The sequence below is a fragment of the Nelumbo nucifera genome, chromosome 1 (assembly GCF_055504915.1).
Source record: "Nelumbo nucifera cultivar China Antique chromosome 1, China Antique-T2T, whole genome shotgun sequence".
Taxonomy (NCBI): Eukaryota; Viridiplantae; Streptophyta; class Magnoliopsida; order Proteales; family Nelumbonaceae; genus Nelumbo; species Nelumbo nucifera.
Window position 1 is genome coordinate 95,034,395 of NC_142649.1, and position 20,789 is coordinate 95,055,183.

The 20,789-nt window shown below is 32.9% G+C and overlaps 1 protein-coding gene across 1 annotated transcript; it reads right to left on the reverse strand.

Moving 5' to 3' along the window:
• Positions 1-10,151: 10,151 nt before the first annotated feature.
• On the reverse strand, positions 10,152-11,325 carry LOC104605545 (glycine-rich protein 2-like). Its single transcript, XM_010270354.3, has one exon. It carries the CDS (start codon positions 11,062-11,064, stop codon positions 10,477-10,479), a length of 588 nt encoding a protein of 195 aa, XP_010268656.1. The 5' UTR covers positions 11,065-11,325; the 3' UTR covers positions 10,152-10,476.
• Between the last annotated feature and the right edge of the window lie 9,464 nt (positions 11,326-20,789).

The following is a 20,789-nucleotide window of genomic DNA, read 5'->3' on the forward strand; positions in this document are numbered from 1 at the left end:
TTTGTGATTACCATTTGTAGGTGGTTTTTTTTACCACCATTAGAGGGAGGGAAATGAGGAGGTTTGGATAAATAATGATGTTGTGATGGGGAATCACAATAAGTGAGTGATGAGCAAGTTTCTTTTCAAAAGTAAGAATAAGCTTTGAGTATCAAGAAATGTAAAGTTCATGTAAATGAGTAGTGATAGAAATAACAAGAGTGTTATACTCAGATGGCAAACTTCCAAGAATCGTAATAGTTCAAATTAGAGTTTGAAACAATATGGCTCGATGTAGCAAGAGCATCAGGTAAAGACTTCACTTTTTGTATGTAATAATAGATAGATCACCCTTTCGAACAAGGGCAAATTTCAGCTTCAGATAATGAATTTTAGATTTATTAAAGGAATAAAACAGCCAATTGAGACAACCCCACACTTGTTTCGATGTTGTACAACCAACAATTTGGGCCAATATGGGTTCAATAAAAGAAATGAGGATCCAAGTCAGGATGAGTTGATCTTGTTCAATCCAAGCAGTGAAGTCGAGATTCAAGGTTTGTTGATCAAATGATGCTTCTAAGTTCTAATCTACATATATACCCAAGCAACCGGTTGCCTTTGAGTGCTAGAATTACTTTGGCACTTCAAAGAAGATAGTTATGTTTATTGAGTTTGACAGACATTCAACTCATGAAATTGGAGAGGGCTATGACTGTGATGGTTCAAATAGCATTATTACTCTCATCTTAAGTTTGTGTTGGAGAAAATGAGGTCACTATAACTTTGGAGGAGAAGCTCTGAGGCGCATCTGAAGATACTGTCTTTAGAACGTTATTTGCCCCCACTCAGTTTCATTAAGTTTGTTGTTGGGTTATAGGCAAATTTGTTCACATAATACAATAGAGCCTTGGGCGAGAATCTGCAACCAGCAAAGTTGAAGAGTCTCCAAAGAAACCTTCTGTGAGACTGTAGAAGACTGGACTGAGAGAGAAAGAGAGAGAGTGAATTTCGAAATTTTGTGTTTTGGAGTCTGATTCATGCTCCTTAAATAATTTGTGAAGAGGTATGAAGAAAATGTAGGTGCTAGTTTAGAGAAGGCACCTTGAATAGTCACAATTTCAAACATTGTGACTGTTTAAAAAGTAGTTAACAATTAGTGACTGTTAACTTTGAATTGTGCCTCTTGATCACACCCGATCGAATCGTGACCGTTGATCTCATCAACGGTGATCAATGGTCAGCAACGCACCAAAACCAAATCCGTCCATCGCGAGCCACGTGGGTACGAGCAAAGTGCACCTCTAAAGTGCCGCAAACACGCGCACACACGCATGCGCGCGCGTTGCGCGGTATCGAATCCCCATACTCTCCTCTACTAATTCTAAGGAGTGTAAATCAGCTCCTATTGAAATACTAAAAACAAAACTTATAATTTTCCAATGTGGGACAAGTTCAAAACTAGGTTTTGTAAGAGAAAAAGTGATTTTTCAATCAAGTGTGCAGATGCAATTTCTCATGTAATTGACCAATCAAACCCATTGGATTTAATCTCTTATGATATTAAAATCTAGCAATCCCCCACATTGATTGATCAATTACATAGTTCTCTCTCAATCCAAACTACTATGACACAATTATGCATACAAAAGGTGTTTATCAACTTAAACCTCTTGTTAGTATAGTTATCTCAGAAGGAAAACTTTAGCTTCAAATCCAAACTACTATGATTTAATCTCTTTCGAACAAGGGCAAACTTTAGCTTCAGATCATGAATTTTAGATTTATTAAAGGAATAAAACAGCCAATTGAGACAACCCCACACTTGTTTCGATGTTGTACAACCAACAATTTGGGCCAATATGGGTTCAATAAAAGAAACGAGGATCCAAGTCAAGATGAGTTGATCTTGTTCAATCCATGTAGTGAAGTTGAGATTCAAGGTTTGTTGATCAAATGATCCTTCTAAGTTCTAATCTACATATATATCCAAGCAACCGATTGCCTTTGAGTGCTAGAATTACTTGGGCACTTCAAAGAAGATAGTTGTGTTTATTGAGTTTGACAGACATTAAACTCATGAAATTGGAGAGGGCTATGACTATGATGGTTCAAGTAGCATTATTACTCTCATCTTAAGTTTGTGTTGGAGAAAATGAGGTCACTGTAACTTTGGAGGAGAAGCTCTGAGGCGCGTCTGAAGACACTGTCTTTAGAACGTTATTTGCCCCCACTCAGTTTCATTGAGTTTGCTATTGGGTTATAGGCAAATTCGTTCCCAGAATACAATAGAGCCTTGGGCGAGAATCTGCAACCAGCAAAGTTGAAGAGTCTCCAAAGAAACCTTCTGTGAGACTGTAGAAAACTGGACTGAGAGAGAAAGAGAGAGAATGAATTTCGAAATTTTGTGTTTTGGAGTCTGATTCATGCTCCTTAAATAATGTGTGAAGTGATATGAAGTAAAGGTAGGTGCTGGTTTAGAGAATGCACCTTGAACACTCACAATTTCAAACATTGTGACTGTTTAAGAAGTAGTTAACAATTAGTGACTGTTAACTTTGAATTGTGCCTCTTGATCACACCCGATCGAATCGTGACTGTTGATCTCATCAACGGTGATCAACGGTCAGCAGCGCACCAAAACCAAAGCCGCCCATCACGAGCCACGTGGTTGCGAGCAAAGTTCACCTCTAAAGCGCCGCACACACGCGCGCATCTCTTATGAGACTAAAATCCAATAGTTTGGATAGAAGAGACACTAGTTGGAATGGTTGCAATGGGAGATAGTGAGAAACCACGTGTTATACTCGTGGTTTTTATAATTTTTTTTTATTTTTAATTCTACGTAATTCCATCTAAGTAAGCATGTAGTTCACGTTTCAGGAGATTTTCCTAGCTTAACGAACTCTCTCCATTCGACTTTAAATGAAGCATGATTCTAGGTCATTTTTTATACTCAGATTTTTTTTGGGTTATATTTTTTCTACAACCCAATCATAAACTACTGCCAACCCTTATTCTTCACGTTCAGAAAAGCTTGAAGTTTGAGAATCCCATGTAAACAAAGACGATGCAACAGCTTGAGAATCCAATCCCAGTGGTTTTGCTCTATTTTCTTCCATTCCAGTAGAAGTTTTTGGAACAGTTTGAGAACTAGATAAAAAAGGTATTATTGGTTCTTTGACATCACTTTCTTTCTGTCAATGCTCCATCCTTTATTTTGCTAACCATAGATTCATACTTGACCACACCAAAACAGGGGTGAGACTGTTGTGGTTGTTTTTTGCTATTCATTCTATTCCAATGGTAGTTTTGCTTTGTTTATGGTACCGTGAGCACTGGATCAAGCAAACTTTTTAAAGGTATGCTATTAGTTGTCTGATATTCATTTACTTCTATTAGTGCTCCCTATTTTGCTAACCGTATTCATACTTGAACATGCCAAAACAAGCAATCGTTTTTTTTTCAGAGAGAAAAACGAAGTTAATTTGGAAGTTGTTGGAACGTCAAGAATTTAGTTGTCAGCCATTTTTGGGCAATCCAACTCTTGGTATTCATAGGGAGGCGTAAGAACGATCAAACTCTCAATCATTGTTCCTTTCTTCAATCTCAAACACAGGTATGTATTTCACACCATTTCCAATTTGTACGGGCTGTTTTCGGTGTTCATTATTGTCGGTGACTTCGTCAAACACCATTTAGGAGTTTAAGGTATCGAAATGAAGGTGAATATCTCACCCCCAGTTTCTATATTTCACCACTATGTCGAATGACACTATTGGCTTCATTCGGGTTATGAAGACAATTATTTTGCATCAGATTCTAGATAGTCCAACTCAAATCCGACCTATAACCATATAAATAAACCATTTTAATAACAAACTAGTCCAATTTTGTCCTTTTGAACTTGTCCAAACTAGCATAACTATTAATAATAAGTCCGGTTTTGTCTTCTAACTAATAACTATTAATAACCAATTATTACTGTTAATTTCTCAAAATAATTAACGATATTTAAAACCTGTGCAAACCAGTCACATTAATAAATTATAATTTACATTATTAATAAATAATCAATACTTATCAAATCAAGCTATTAATAATCAATCACTACTATTAATTTCTGAAGATAATTAATGATATTTAATTTATTAGTAAATTACTTGACACATCGGTTTCATTCGTGTTTATATAAATTAATCATTAATAATCATTTACTAACTGTAAATTATGAAAATCATAAACACTACCCAAAAATGATTTATTACAATTTCAAATAATTCTTGAATATTGAATATTATTTTTAATTATTTGATAAAATTAATTTACACTAATTAAATAATTATAATATTTTTAGTTATTTATTTTTATTTTTACTTATTTGATTTAATGTTTCAGCAATTATTATTATTATTATTATTATTATTATTATTATTATTATTATTATTATTATTATTATTATTATTATTATTATTATTATTATTATTATTGTTATTGTATTTTAATATTTTTAAGTTTTAGTTACTTTTAATATTTTCAGTAATGCAGTAATTATAACTTTCAGTAATTAATATTTTAATTATTTCATATTAATATTTTTAATATTACTGAAAATATCAGAACAAATTGAATTATTTGAAGTTTCAAAAGTTAGTATAAATTTGTTTAATTTTGGAAAATTACTAAATTTTAAACATTTTTGTATAATTAATGAATAATTACTAATAAATTGCTGATTATTGATATTTATGAAAATTACAAACATTTTCAAGAAATAATTTATTGATATTTGAATAAACTAATCATTACTTTTATATTATTTGTATTTTAAATTATAAATTTCAATAATTTTAATATTTCAGTGATTAGTATTTTCAATTATTTTATATTAATATTTTTATTGCTATTGAAAATATTAAAATAAATTGGTTATTGGAATTTTGAAAAATTTTAGTATAATTTAGTGTGATTTCAGAAAATTACTGTATTTTGAAAAATGTTTTATATAATTAATGAATAATTACTGATATGTTACTGGATTATTGTTTTTTTTAAATAGAAATAAAATACTGAATTAATGGATTTTTCCGTGCATCACACAGGTCCCCGCTTTTAGATATCCTAAACCCCAATATATCCAATCTCTCAAAACTCTACTTCCTTTTAAATAAGTCAAAGATTACATAAAAGAGAACTCCCAAACAATATATCTTATTCAGGTAGAGTCCATATATTGAATATGACTGCCCAAGCACTACACTGCTACTCCAAACCATTAGGCTTAATTTGGAAAGAGTACAAATACAAATATATACAGTGCAAAAGCATACAAAATAATGCAAAATATAAGATTTTATACTCTATACATTTATATTTACACTCCTTCCAAACTGAGTCATATGAAATTTTGTCTTTGAGTTTTTCCCAACTTGATTTGGAACAGGTTATAAAGCGGGTCAGAAGAATTTCACAAACACAATAAGGTGACATTTATCCCCTCACTTTTGCTTCGCCAATATGAAATCGTGAACTTTTAGATTCCAGAACTTTTGCCCTTATTGGGGTTAACGAAGATATAATTACAAATTAAATTGTGCATGTACATACCTCAGTTTGATCAAATGCATCAAGAGGTGCGTCATCGCATGTCATAAATTGGAAAAGAGTAGCCCAACAATGACCTAGTGAATTTTGCAGGAGAAGAGGAGATGAAGAATGGTTTGATGAAATCTACGGAATCAAAGAAGGCCAGTAATGAGATTTCCCTGAAGGTGCAATCGGACTCGAAAGAAGATGTTTCAGAATAATGATTCCGGTAATGAAGTTGTTGAATATTTTGGGAAATAAGAGTCTTAAGCGTGGTTTTCAAACCGCTATTTGGCCATAGTCCAGGTAACCGGTTCTGGTTTATTCTAAACTTAATCCTTAGTTGAATCAATTAATAATTTATTAATTTGGGTGGTCGAACCATCAATCCATTCAACAGTCTTTAGCCTTTTTATTTTAATTTTTTTATTAGAATGGATCATTCATTCAAATCAGACAAAAGAATCACCGACCTAAAAACTAATGGCCGAAACGGGTCCAATTCCCGGTCATTTTTCAAAACATTAGACTTAAGAGCTCCTACGCAAAGGAAGGAAGATGTAAAGAACGTTGAGGTGAAATCGTCAAAGTATGAGTATTGTTGTTAAACTTGCTAGCACAGAGGAGTTCAACAATAATAATTCAAATAATTTATAGGAATAGTGGAGTCCGACAGTGATTTGGTGAAATCTGTGAGCAAAGAGCAGACTATGAACAATTTGCATCAAAACAGCCTAAAAGTGATTTTGTGAATCATGCGTCCAAGCTTAGTTCAATCTAGTAGAGATCATCAAGCTCATAGAGCCTATGAGGACTACGCTGCTAGGTAGTTGCCTCCTTAGCACTTAAGCTAACATCTTAATGACCAAGATAACATAAAATTTGAAATTAGTTCAATATATGTAATGGTATTAATATTGTAATTATACAATAATATTTTAAAATTTAAAATATAAACAAAATTTTAAGAGTATTTAGACATTCGGATTCATGCAGATGCTCAGAGTTCAGCTTCCGTCAGGGCAAAACCCATTAGAGCAGCCTTTACAACCTTCTATTGAAAATATCTCCCTATTATAATTATATACTTTATTTCATGGAAAAATATTCTCATTGCAAGGTTGGAATGGTATGAGCACTGAAATGCCGGAGGAAAATTTGAAAAGAAGTATCTTCTGGCCCGGCCATCACGTTATTTTATATTATATTCATATCTTATAATATAAAACTTATATGACACCTATAATACATATTATATAATATTTTATGTTACAATGTATAAAATAAATTTTATCATATTATATATATTTAATATTTAGTATTTGATAGATAAAAGTCTTAGGCCAGGACCGACAGGATCACCCATTGCATCTAAGCAGCTTAGCAGCTTAGAGGAAAGGTCTAGTCCAAACTCCAAATATTAGCTAGGACTAGGATCCACTAATGAAAATCACCTGGTCCAAGTGGCTACTTGTCAAACGGCTATAGAGAGAGGATGATAGAATGCGGGCAACCCAATAAGAAAGAAGAAACTGAGAGTCCAGCTGTCTGTCTAACGTCCTCTCTCTCTGGACCTCTTCACAAAATCGAAGAATGAATTCATTGCATCTTTCAGGGTAAGGAGTAACGACAGGTCCCACCAACAATGTATTCCTAATTAAACAGCCCAACATACTCAAGGGAGAGTACTCAATAGGTTCCAATTGAATCCAACATCATAAATTTCTAGATTTATTGCCTGGGCAAAGACAAAGACAAAAATAGGCTACTGGGTTGTGTTGCATACGGCCAGCCAGCCATACAGGCTATAATTTTGTGAAGGGTAATATAGAAATCTCCCACGAGATTTTGGCAATCATAAAATCCTTTTGAAAAATCCTACCAGCCCAAAAATAGTCTTAATGCATTAATTTTTTGGAAACACCCATTTTACTCTACTCTGGAGATTTACTAATATACCCCCAGAAGGAAAAACACTTTTAATTCAGATTGGAAAGTGAGGTAATTTCATTTTGTACATTCATTATGATGATTGAATGAATTTGATTTAAAAGGGAAAATCTAGTAGTTTGAATTATGTTGAAAGATGTAGTAAAGGCAATTTTGTAATTTCAAAACTCCGTTAATGTTTTTCTTAATGAATTTATTGAACCAATAATGAAAGGGAAGTAATTGCATCAGGGGAGGGGAGGCTTTTATGATTGTCAGAATCTTTTCTTGAGGGGAGGTTTTTTTAATTTTAAAACTATTGAATTCATGCATTGCTCTGCAACAATACAATTTAATTGGCTATTTATGTCGTTGGATCAAGTGAAGTAAAAGAGATGCATAAATCGCCATTAATGTTGTTAAAATTAAAGAACCACAGCCACTGCATCGGACGGTGAATGATAGTGACTACTTTACCCAAGAGAAGACTTGTAAGCTACGCTATCACATACACATTATCCCTGTGTTTGTTTTAGAAACATTTTTGAATGAAATGATGATACTCCGATGTTCACCATTAACAGCAGAAAGAATATGTCATCATGCAGCCAAATAAGGTGTATGCAACTAGCAAAACGACATGGTGGAATCTCATCCATGTCAGACTGTTTCTTCAAGAATGGTTGTTGAAGTAGGCCCAACCCAACCATGTCTTTTACTGCACTATGCCCTGTTGCAAAAGAAATGGAGAATGGAGACTAAAAAAACTTTAAAAAAAATGAGTAAATGAAGTTTGTATTGCTTTAAACTAAGAGTGTGTTCGATAAATTTGGCTGAAGCATGGGCTGCTCTTGAAGCCCACCTCATAATGGCCAAATTTTCTCAGTATATTATCAGTGACTGACTTCGTAATCGTATGGTGGCTCCATGGAACATATGCAACTTCACCAATGAATCTCATCATGTCTGTAGATGTTCTGAGCTTGCCATCTCATATTTTCATGCCTTGAGGGAAGCAAATTTCGATTCATTTGTTTCTTCTATGCTTGTGTTAATTGTTTTATTTTCTGTCTATTTCGTTCCTGATCTATCAAATAGAAAATAATTTTGAAATGGAGTCTGTAATTACTTTCTCCCCTCTAGTTAGCTGGACCTTGATAGATTGGCCCACAAAATTTAGGCCCAATACTGCTATAATAGTTAAACCCAGGCTGGCTGGCTGGCTTTAACTCCCGTTGCCTTTCCCCAGCTACCATGGAATTGCCATTGCTGAACATTACATAATGTAGTCTTTGGTTTGAATCATCTCTTAGATGGCAAGTCCTTGGGCGAGATCTCTATCTGACTATTACAATTTCCAACATGATAACTCAGCGGGTGTTATGTTGACTGTAATGTTGGGTTTATCAATACAAATTTATGTGATTATTACAAATTGCTATTTACTCTAAAATCAAATTTGATTTATCATTGAAATACATTCATATGTAACAACATATTTTCTCAAATTTATATTCATCAACCCAAAACACAATGACAATGCACGCATCCGTACCACTCACTCAGTTTAGTAGAAATTTGATAGAAGCCTCTGTTTGCAAACCAGAACCAGATAATAATTTTTATATGCAACTTGGATTTACATCCGTTCGCCTATAATCATGATTTGCACAGCGGAAAGAGACTGCAACTTGATGACTGAAAGGCAGTAAGAAAATCACTAGGGCGGCAGAACTGGAGTGACATTTCCACAAGTCATAACTTGCTGGTTGGGAAGGAAGAAAACTCTCTTCCCAAATCCCAACTACTGAATAAAAGAATAGAGCCTTTCTCCAGTAAATAAAGGAGACAAGAGTCCGAGCCATGAGAGCTTCCACAGTCTGCACCTAGCAGACATTTGTTTTCCAAGGCCACCATTTTCACAAGCATAAGAGCCACACAAACAAAGAATCCGAGAAAATCAAGCTCATATTATGAATTACTAAGCAAACCTTCGTCATCAGCTTATGGGTCTTTTAAAATCAAAACACAAAGAAATGCTGTTATTCCACCTTGCAGTTAGAATTCAGAAGTAACAGACAAGAGTATCAGTGTATCACAAATCAGAATATATTTGGAGTTTAGCGCAAAGATGCAGCCAGGCAGGCAGACAGTACTACTTCGTCTTTTATCCAGAGGAAAGATAAGTAGACAATAGCGTTAAACCACCTCTCTCTACTGTACATCCAGGCCAGGCGGGCAGACACCATTGTTTCCAACTCCACACCCCCTCAACCGGTCACTCAGAAAAAGAAAAATAAAGCATTCAAGTCCTTTTCATGACCAAGGTAGTTGGAAACGAAAACTTCATGATTCCCCCTTTTACTTTCAGCTTTTCCTACTATTGCAGAACGTTTTATATTACAGATTATAAGAAAATAAAAGGCTAACAGGATCATGTTGTAAAACTCCCAACAAAAAATGAATAAAAAGAGCCTCCATCTCATGTTTCTTCCACCTCCTGCATTGTCGATTGCTATTAAGAGAAAAAACCAAAACACATAATATTATTCAATGAAAAAAAAAATCAAAAGAACACAGAACCTGTTAATCCAGCCAATGTTGGTGATGAAATGAACAAATAAAACATATTAAGAAGAAAACAAACGATCATCAAATTAATACCAAGAAAATAAACCTATTCCATTAATCCAAGCAAACGCTACATGATATATATGCCACCAATGGATGGAGAGAGCCCAACAATACCAACCCTAGTCATCAGCTCTCATCAAAAGGTTTCAAAGTACAAGAAAAAAAAGAGTGAAAAGATACCAGGAAACCCCATCAAATTACTGTAGTATCATCGCTTTAGACGAAACCTGAGAGAAGCCTTTGAAAGACCCAAAAAAAAACTAAAAACTAAAAAAGCACCACCAATATGCAGAAGATAAGGAACGAAAAGCCACAAAAAAGGCAGAGCATATTCACTACTTCGTTCAGTCAGTTTCTCGAACCACTAGGGCAATCTCTGGCGAAATGGCCTTCCTCCCCACAATTGTAGCAGTTCCCACCACCAAATCCGCCTCCACCATACCTTCTTCCACCATTGCCGCCTCCACTTGCCTGATAACACTCCCTCGAAAAGTGCCCAGTCTCACCACAGTTGTAACAAGCTGCACCACCACCACCACCACCATTCCTTCCACTACCACCTCTTCCGCCTCTGCCACCACCACCGTTAAAACCATACCCTCCACCACCATAACCACCGCCGTAACCACTTCCAAAGCCGTACCCACCACCGCGTCCACCTCTACCACCACCACCGTAACCATCTCTCCTGCTTCCTTGAACGTAAGATCCATCGGGGCCAGTCACATCCACAGCTTTTGTCCTCCCATCTTCGGCGGTATCAATCACGAATTCAACCTTTTCTCCCTCAGCAAGGCTCCTATAACCCTCAGACTTAATAGATGACTGGTGGACGAAGAGATCTTCGCCACCATCGTCCGGGGTAATGAATCCAAAGCCCTTGGTCCCGCTGAACCATTTCACAACTCCAGTCGTTCTCGCACTCCCCTGAGCCATGGATCGATCAATCTATTGACGTATGGGCGGAAACTTGAACAAAAACCCAAAACCCTAATACTCTAGAAAGTAGAAACAGACCAGATGCGAAACCCTAACCCCAAGAACACTAACGAAAGCAAGAAAAAACCGGGTAGAGACCAGAGAGTGAAACTTCCCCACTCACTCCCCCCTTCTCTCCCTCCCCATTCTTCCGCTCCCCCTCTCCCTCTCGCTCCCTTCCACGATTCCTTGTTTGTTTTTTTTATGTTGATACCGATGAGAACAGAGAATAAAAGATGAAGATGGAGTATTAGTTATATAAAGAGTGGTGATCCAACGAGCGCACTACCATCTGGTACCCCTACGTGTCGGTTTTCTCTCCAATGAACCACGAACACGTTAGGACGTTCATGTAAATAGGGAACGAGAGCGTGCTCGTTTTGGAACCGAATCGTTTCGTTTGTCACGTCGGTAAAAAAAGTGGAATAAAATAATGGGTTCATGGGCCTCGATAATCGTTTGGGAAGTTGAAGCGAAGTTTGGCTTTTTCCGGAAAGAATCGAATCGAAGGGTGAGTGAGTGATAAGTGAAGGCGCTGGAGCCGTTGGATTTGATAGGTTTGGGAGGTGGGAGGGGGGATAGGTGACTTTAGGACTCTTTTGTTTGTAGTGGGATGCTCAAAACTCAAAAGCTGGAGAGTGAAGAGTCTTTTCCCTTCTTCTATTCCTCCTGCTCAAAAAAAAGTGTTTCTACTTTTCTGCTTTGGTTGGATGGATAGGTGTAGTGGTAGAAGGGTTAATTCTGCAATTACTGCTGGAATTAATGGAGCTGAAGATTATTATATGTTTTTAATAAGTCATCAGAGATGTTGTTAGCGATAATAAATAAAGAGGAAATTAGGAAAGGAGCCCAAAATAATTAATAATTAATAATGAGGGGTGGTCAAATGGTCAAACTCATGACTCGTGAGAGAGTCTCTTGTCTCTGTTATCTGATACTTAAAAATAGGGGGAATTAGGAATAGGACGGGACATGACATTTCGACGGCCCATGCCATGCCTCCTTGCCTCGACCTCGAGGCTTGATTTGAATCTTCAGCCTTGATCTTCAAGAAAATCGGGATAATTTTGGCTTTTTCTTCCATAATTAAATAATAATAATAATATTCGTGGCTATTTTTCAAGATTTATTTATGTAATGTACTCCAGACGTTGTCATGGTGTGACGGGGTAAAAGTGTAATTGTAGTCAATGTTCTTTAGGCTGCGTTTGGTTGCAATGCAATTGTAAATATGTACATTACATATTTACCCATTTTTTGGTTCATAAACGCAAATTCGGTATAAAAGTGTGAGCTCATCATTAATTTCTCCAACTAGCTTATGCTCCAATGCCTCAACTTTGATTAAAAAGTTAATTATCAAATGAATACAAATTTATATCCAAAAAATAGGTACACTAATACTCTCTTTTTAAAATATAAAAATATCAAAAAATGCAATTTTACTCTGATAATCATTACATTTTTACGTTTCAAACAAATGCTTACAAAGGCGAATCGGGGTACATAAATACTCCAGTTGCTTTGTATCACAAACAAATGCAGCCTTAGTTAAAAAGACATAAAGAACCAATTGGGATAAGTGTCATGTTAAAAACCAAGAAAAAAAAAAGCCCAAACATCCAATCTTTCCTCAACAAAATCAATAATATTTTATATCTCGTCCCCTCTCCTCCTCTTCCCCACATAAGCTGCACAAACCATCAATTTCCCCTACACAATAAAAAGACTTTTTGTTGGGAGTTTGTTATTTAGGAAGAGGATGTTAATCATATTTTTGTCAAATGCAGTCATACTAAACAAGTGTGGTTAGTAACTTAGAACACATTCAATTTAACTAATTACTTTAACATCTCAATTTAGGAAGTCATACTAAACAAGTGTGGTTAGTACTTAGAACACATTCAATTTAACTAATTGCTTTAACATCTCAATTTAGGAGGCCTGGAGGTTTTTGTCCGATCATGATACCAAAATGAGAAGACTTTTAATAATAAAAACTTACCGCCAGCCCTGAATTCATTTAGAGAAGTAAAACCTTGCTTATTTGAAAGAATAAGAAGAGAGAACATGGTTACCAATAAGATGGTTGATCCTCTCAAAGCGCCATTCAACCTAAAAACTTAAGTTATTAGGTGAGGTCCTTGAATAGGTTGATATTATGTAATACGCCCCCTCACATAAAAGCCCATTGGACTTGAAGTGTGAACAAGCACAAGTCCATCTATACCTTGTGTAATGAGGATCGAACACTAGACCACTTGGTCAAAAGTGGCTCTGATACCATCTCAAAGAACCATTCAACTTAAAAGCTTAACCTATTAGGTGAGGTCCTTGAATAGGTTGATATTCTTTAATAGATCCATTGCTTAAATGCCATTAAAATAAAATTTGATGCATCGTGTGTGAATGATAAGTGTTGTACTATTGGGTGTATTGAAAATGACCATTTGGGAAAGATTCTCGATTTAAAAGCCTATAGCATTAGCATAACCACCATTAGTCTAGCTGAAGTTTGGACTGCATGGGAAGCCCATAATTTAGCTAGAAATTTCAACAATAAGCGTGTTTTCATAGATGGAGATTCCAAGCTTGTCACCAATTGCCTCAACAGAAGAATCAAGCGCCTGTGGAGATTGAAGTCGATCATTGAAGAATGCAGAAGGATGAGGTCAAGATCCGATGGAGATCTAGATTATCATCATGTTGTCAGAGAAGCCAACAAAGCCACAGATTGGTTAGCAAATTAGGCCCATAGTTCTTCAATTTGCTTAAATTTGTTGCCTAGAGCTTATCAATTTTAAATTGTTTGGATTTATGGGGATGTGCTACCCCTTGTGCTTTGTAATCCCTTTTGTTCTTTTTCCTATTCTATCAGAAAAAAAAAATTGAGTTGAACGAGACTTTGAAGTTCAAGTTCACCTATAAATATATTATTATTAGCGGGGACCGGTATGATTCACAGGTTTTGCTAAGTGAAAGCGAAATAGTAGAAATACATAAAGAGCATACAATTGTTTTATATTTTAACTTTTTAAATATTTAATAATTATATATTTTTATATACTATTTTTAATAATTTTTTACAATACAAGAATAACAATAATTAATTTCATCTAGGGTTTTTCATCAAACCGATGAAACCGACCAAACTAATCAATCCGACCCAACTTGACCCAAGTTAGTCAGTTTTCTAATATTTCTAGTTGGCTTCAGTTCAGAAATTTCCCAGCTCAACTAAGTTAGGTCAATTTCAGTTTGACCATATATATATATTTTAATATGGGAAAGTGGGAAATTCCCATATTTCTTAGTCAAAATATTTTATATTGTAAATTTAAATTTATTTATTTATTTTTAATGATATCACTATAATTTTTAAAATTTAAATTTATTTTTTTTAAGTTTAAATCTTTTGAACTGACCGACTAAACCAAACCGATATAACCCAAGTTGGTTGATTTTCACTAATGGTTGGTCGTTTTTGGGTGATCAACTCCCTAACCCGACCAGGTCAATTTAGTTGGCCATTATGAAATTTATTATAATTATTTTTCTACTTTTAATCAAATTTTTAAAATTTATTACATAATTTTGTTATTTTAACTATTTAAAATTTAGTTATGTTAAATATTTTGATATTTAAAAATTTCAGTTATTTAAATATTTAAATAATATGTATATATTTAAATTATATTTATTTTAAAGTTACTACATAATATTAAATATTTTGTTATATGATTATTTAGTTATTTTTAATATTTTGTTATTAAAATATTTAAATAATATTGTTTAGTTTTATTTTTTATTATATGAATAATATTTAAATTGAATCATCCGTAAAATTATAATTTATATTCTTCCTACATAATTTTTATTATAATATTTAAATAATTCTTAATTTTTTAATTCAAACTTTCTTTAGATAGATATAGATGAAAAGTGTGAAAGATGATGAATAGGAACTAGAGATAATTTAAGAGAGAAAATCTCTTCTAAATTAGAGATAATTTAGGATATAAATAGGAATTAGAGATAATCAGGTAATTTAAGAGAAAGTGGAGGATAATGGTGCCACTTGGCTAGATAAGATTAAATGTTGGTAGAAAGAGATTTTAGGAATATTTGTGGGAGGGAATATCCAAAGGGATAAACATAGAGGAAAGAGGGTTATTGAGTATAATGTGAGTGGTGGGATGGGGGAGGGAGAGAGAATTAAAGTGAGAGCAGCATGGGGGTTTTGGAGCAAGGAGAGGCCCTCTGACGTGGACCACCATGCCATATATATATACTAGCACAGACCCGTGCGATGCACGGGATTTGGTAAAAAAAGTGAAATAATGCATTTATAAATACTTCTAATTAAATACTGTAATTAATAATATTAATTAATTAATACTGTACTTTTTAAAATAATGTTAATTATTAAAAATTAAGAATAATAATGCAATTGTAAATACTTCTAATTAAATCATTTATAGCTTGTAATTTTATGCTATTTATAACATAATAGATATCACTAATGTATTTTACATTAAGCTTTCAAAGGCGAGAACCGACTTGAACAAAGTGTTTCTTGGTGGAAAGCGCGCTTGAAAACCAACCTGAAATGGAGAAGAGTTACTGAAGTCGCATTTCAGAATCCAAGGAAGAAGAAAAACCACCCTAAAATGGAAAAACAATGCATTTCAAAAGAAAAACCAAAAACAAAGAAAAATGAAACTTATCTCTCAAACTTACTATAAGATGAAAAGCAAAAAACAAAGAAAAAATTACTAACCTAAAACTTATCTCCAACGTTCTCATTACCAATCTGTAAACCTTTTCAAAACTTTATTTCCAACGTACTTGAAACTATTGAAATAGGATTTATCTCCAACATTGTCACAGAGTTTACTTTCTGTAAACACAATACAGAATGATAAAAAACTAAAGAACGATACAGAGTTTACTTTCAAAAAATAGGATTTAACACCCCAGAAAAATAAAAAACATAATCTAAAACATACCTGGTATGTGTTCACTGAAGAACGATAAAAAACTGGAGGATGTGGCTTTATTCTTCTATGTTCACCAATCTCAGATTTTTAATGTCTAAGGTGGCTTTGTAACTTTGAGTGAGATGCATGGGAAGAAGATAGAGAGGAGTTTGGAGTATCGTTGAAATAAAAGCCTGTGGCAGGAGATGCATTGGAAGCCCAAATGCCTCCTGCATTGGTTTAAATGATATTATGTGGATTAAGAAAATAGAAATTTCAAAACTCTGAGAAATTAGGAAAAGGGTGGGGGAGAAAGGATATATATATATTAATTTCTGGAAATCATCATATTTTTAGAAATATATTGGTAATTTCTTGGCTAAAACTAATTAAATATAATTACCTGATAATTATGTGTAATTTTATGCTATTTATAGCTTAGATTATAATTACTGTTTAATACTGTGAATTATACTACTGTTAATTAATAATTAATGTTAATTCAATAAATGTAATTTTCTGGTAATTGTAATTTACAGCTTAACTTATAATTACTGTTAATTACAATAATTAGTGTTAATTACTTTTAATTAAAAATATATCATTTTTTTAAAATAATGTATTTATTAAATAGTGTAAATCAAATAATGTATTTATTAATATTGTAATTATTTATATGTAAATAAATGTAATTTTTTGAAAATAATTACTGTTAATTATTAAATTACTATATGTTGATTTTTGTTAATTATATAAATAATTGTTGTTAATTATACAAAATAATTACAGTTAATTTTGTGATAATCATTTATTATTATAATTAAATAGTGTAAATTAAATACTGTATTCAATACTGTTAATTAATAGATACAGTATTTTTTAGAATAATGTTAATTATTAAAAATTATGAAAATACAGTTAATTATAAAAAAATTACTGTTAGTTTTCTTTTTTGAAAATACTGTTAGTTAATAAATACATTTTTATTAAATTACTGTTAATTAATAAATACAGTGATTATTAATACTTGTAATTAATAAATATTGTATTTATTAAAATATTGTAATTATTTAAATGTCATTAAATGTATTTTATTAAAAATTCTAAAAAATAATGTAATTATTAAATTACTCTAATTAGTAAATACTGTTAATATTAACAGTAATCAATTATGTTGTATTAACAATAATTAATTCATTAAAAGCAATTAACAGTAATTACTTATTGTTAATTTTAATCAAACTAATTTATTACTGTTATTTACTTTTAATTAAAAATATATTATTTTTTAAAAGTAATGTATTTATTACTGTTTACTACTGTTCATTAAATGTATTTATTAAATGTAATTAACAAATTACTGTTAATTAATTTAATATTGTAATTAATACTGTTAATTAAGAAATACTGTATTTTTAAAATAATGTTAATTATTAAAAATTAGATAAATACTGTAATTATGAAAAGTGTTGTAATTAAAATAATACTGTAATTATTAAAGTCAACCAATAAATAATACTGTAATTACAGTATTTATTAATGTTTGGACGTTAATTATCTCACAACCAGTCCACGTAATCAACATTAAATTTTTTGACGTTAATACAGTATTTATTACGTTTGGTCGTTAATTATCTCACAACCAATCCGCGTAATCAACATTAAATTTATTGACGTTAATTATTGTTAATGTTAATCAACATTAATTATTGTAATTAACCGTGTAACGGACGATTGGTGCGAACCGTCCTAAAACAATTCGGGTTCGGATGTACCCAATATTCTATCGAAAACGGATCGCAAAAAACCGTTTTCATTGTCTTCTTCGCCCAACCGTTGAAACGGGTTCTGCGACGACCCGGTTAACTTTTTTTCATTTTTTATTGCTTTTTCTTGCTGTTTTCTCTACTTTTTAATGAGTCAATTTTATTTTTGATATTCAGCATCAGAAAAACACTTAATAATTCACCCAATAATGCAAAAAAAATTACCTAATAAAATCTGTTTTTTGCAAAAAAAACAAAATACAAATACGTACAATTGGAGAATTGCTGAGATTCTTCTTCCAAGCTAAATCACGTCTGCTCGAGTGAATTCGAATCTGATATTTGAATAAAGTCAGACTGAAAAAAAAGAAAAGAACAAATATGCATGAGAGTCCAACAGTTTTTGTAGAAAAGCTTGTAAGTTCAAAGTTCCTAGACTTCCTATAAGATAAGATTTAATGGCAGACGTGGGCGGGAGGGGCTTTGAAAGTCCAAACGTTCCCATGCTTTGGTTGTGAGATAATTACATGAATTAAAAAATTAAGAAAAAAAAAACAGAAAAATAGAATTGAGGGTTTTCTAAAAGGAGAGACCTGAGGACCAGTTTTAATTTATATATAGTTAGATTCTATCCAAATCCAATTACTTATACTGCTTACATCACCTTCTACATCAAGCCCCGTACATTTTTCATGGATTGAAGGGGAAAGTTTGTGGTAAAATTATACCCATCTTCAATTAAATAATGCTTCCACGTAAGAAAAAAGTTTATAAAATGTAATTGGATAAATTTGTCCATTTTATTTTTTTAATAATATCTTTTTACAAATAAAATATCATTATATAATTTATCTGTAAATTAAAAAAATATAGATAAAACCTGTGTAAGTTTTTTAAGAAACACTTACCAAATAAATATGTGTACGTATGTATGTGAGAGAGAGAATTAATAGAATTTACAATCATCTATGACAAAATCTAGATTTTTATATTCAATAAAATAATAATTAATCAACTAATAACCATAAAACAATAAACCTTTTATATTTCAAATTCCAATATCCAAATTTATTAAATTGTTCAAACGACCAATTATATGTTTTATATTATTAAAAAATCTCCATCATCAAAATTTCTTTCAATAATGAGATTTTCTAATGAATCATCTATATAATCGATACTAGATTTATAATTATCCAACATTTTAGAAAAAAGAATGAAACAACATTTTTTAGCTTAACAAAGAAAGCAACTTGGGTTATATATAACCCAAACTTCATGTGGCAAAGTTAGTGACACATGTCAAATATATGTCATGTAGCCAAAACATGTGATACATGAAAAATATGTTATATGGAAAAAATTGTAATACATGACAAAATATGCCATGTGGCAAATTTGTAACACATGGCAAAATATATTCCAAATTTGATGTCCATAAACTAGGCAAAATATATACCACATGGCATTAATTTGTGTCACATGGCACAACTATGGTTCATGTGATATTTTTATATTATAAATTTCAACAAATAATAGGTTCATATGTTGAATATATCATGTCACATATGGACCCAACCCAACCCAACCCACGAACCCGATCCAACCCAACTCAAAAAATAGGGTTAGGGTCTCATATTTAGCTATCCGAATGTGAAAATGATTCGACTTGACCCAACTTGAAAAAAACTGGGTTGGGTTGGGTTGGGTCATGGGTCAACCCGCTGACTCGATTGTCAAGTCTAATTGGGATTATTTATGCATTGTTAGAAGTTTCCACTCTTTAATTTTTTCTATTTAGTCTTCACTTTTTATTGTTTACTCTTTAAATTGTTAAATATTCAATTTTTTATTTTATATTTGGAATTTTAAGGTTAATTCTTTTAATTTTGACATTTTTCATGTAATTTTTCTTTATTGTTTTAAATTTTAATTATTTTTTGGGATGACTTGAATTGACCCATGGGTCAACCTAACCCGAACATTTAGGATTAGGGTTTAACATTTGACAACCCAACCTAAAATCAACATGAAGTACCTTGATCGAACCCGAACCCGACCCACCCAACCCAATTGCCAAGTCTACATGTGGTAGAGCAATACGTTGTAACCAAACACATATTAATGTTTTTACCATCAAAAGCTTGTTTTGAAAACAATATTTATGAAAATACAAAAAGCATAACATAAAAACACAAAACATGAAATTTATCCACACACAATCCATTGGGAAGAGAATTAAGAGGCAAAAATCTACTTAATTTGACAAACTTAGGAAGCTAAATTTTTAGTGACCCCAAAATATAGAATAATAAGAAAAAAATCTACTTAATTTGACCAAATTAATGGAACGATGAAGGTTTATTTTGGTCCTTGTTTCATTGAACTCTTCTAAAACCCTAAGGCTCTGTTTGCTTTTTAGTAAGATACTTACCTGGGTAAGTGTTTTTAGGGTAAGTGCATTTAGGGAGCATTTCTATTTGCCTCCTGATGAGGGCGGATTTGGCCCTCCAATGATATTGTGACATGTAGACATGACCTGACTAACAGACGACAGCTCAGCATGATCAGCCCGCAGCATAACAATTTTAGGTACCCATCTACCCCGAGCTAAAGTGACCTTGAGACAGGGTCACCTCGAAATGAGATCGCCTCGGTACCAGATCGCAACAAGAACACTTAGATTCCAAGGCACTTCGACATTCAGTCTAGTTCGAGACTTAAAAGCGTCAGCTCAGGGATACCGACGTGCCACTATGAGGATCCTGAAAATCCCTTCGACGGTTCCCGGACTTCACGGGATCACGTCGCATAACAGCCAGCGTTATCTCCCCCGACCAATTCAGGCGGACTTGATAAACTTTATAAGTTAGCAACACTATCTCCCATTATCGCAAAAACGGATCTCATCATGACGAGGATTCCGAAACTACTCCAC

Coding starts and splice junctions, on each gene's coding strand:
- LOC104605545 (XM_010270354.3), bottom strand. CDS start 11,064: ATGGCTCAGGGGAGTGCGAGAACGACTGGAGTTGTGAAATGGTTCAGC.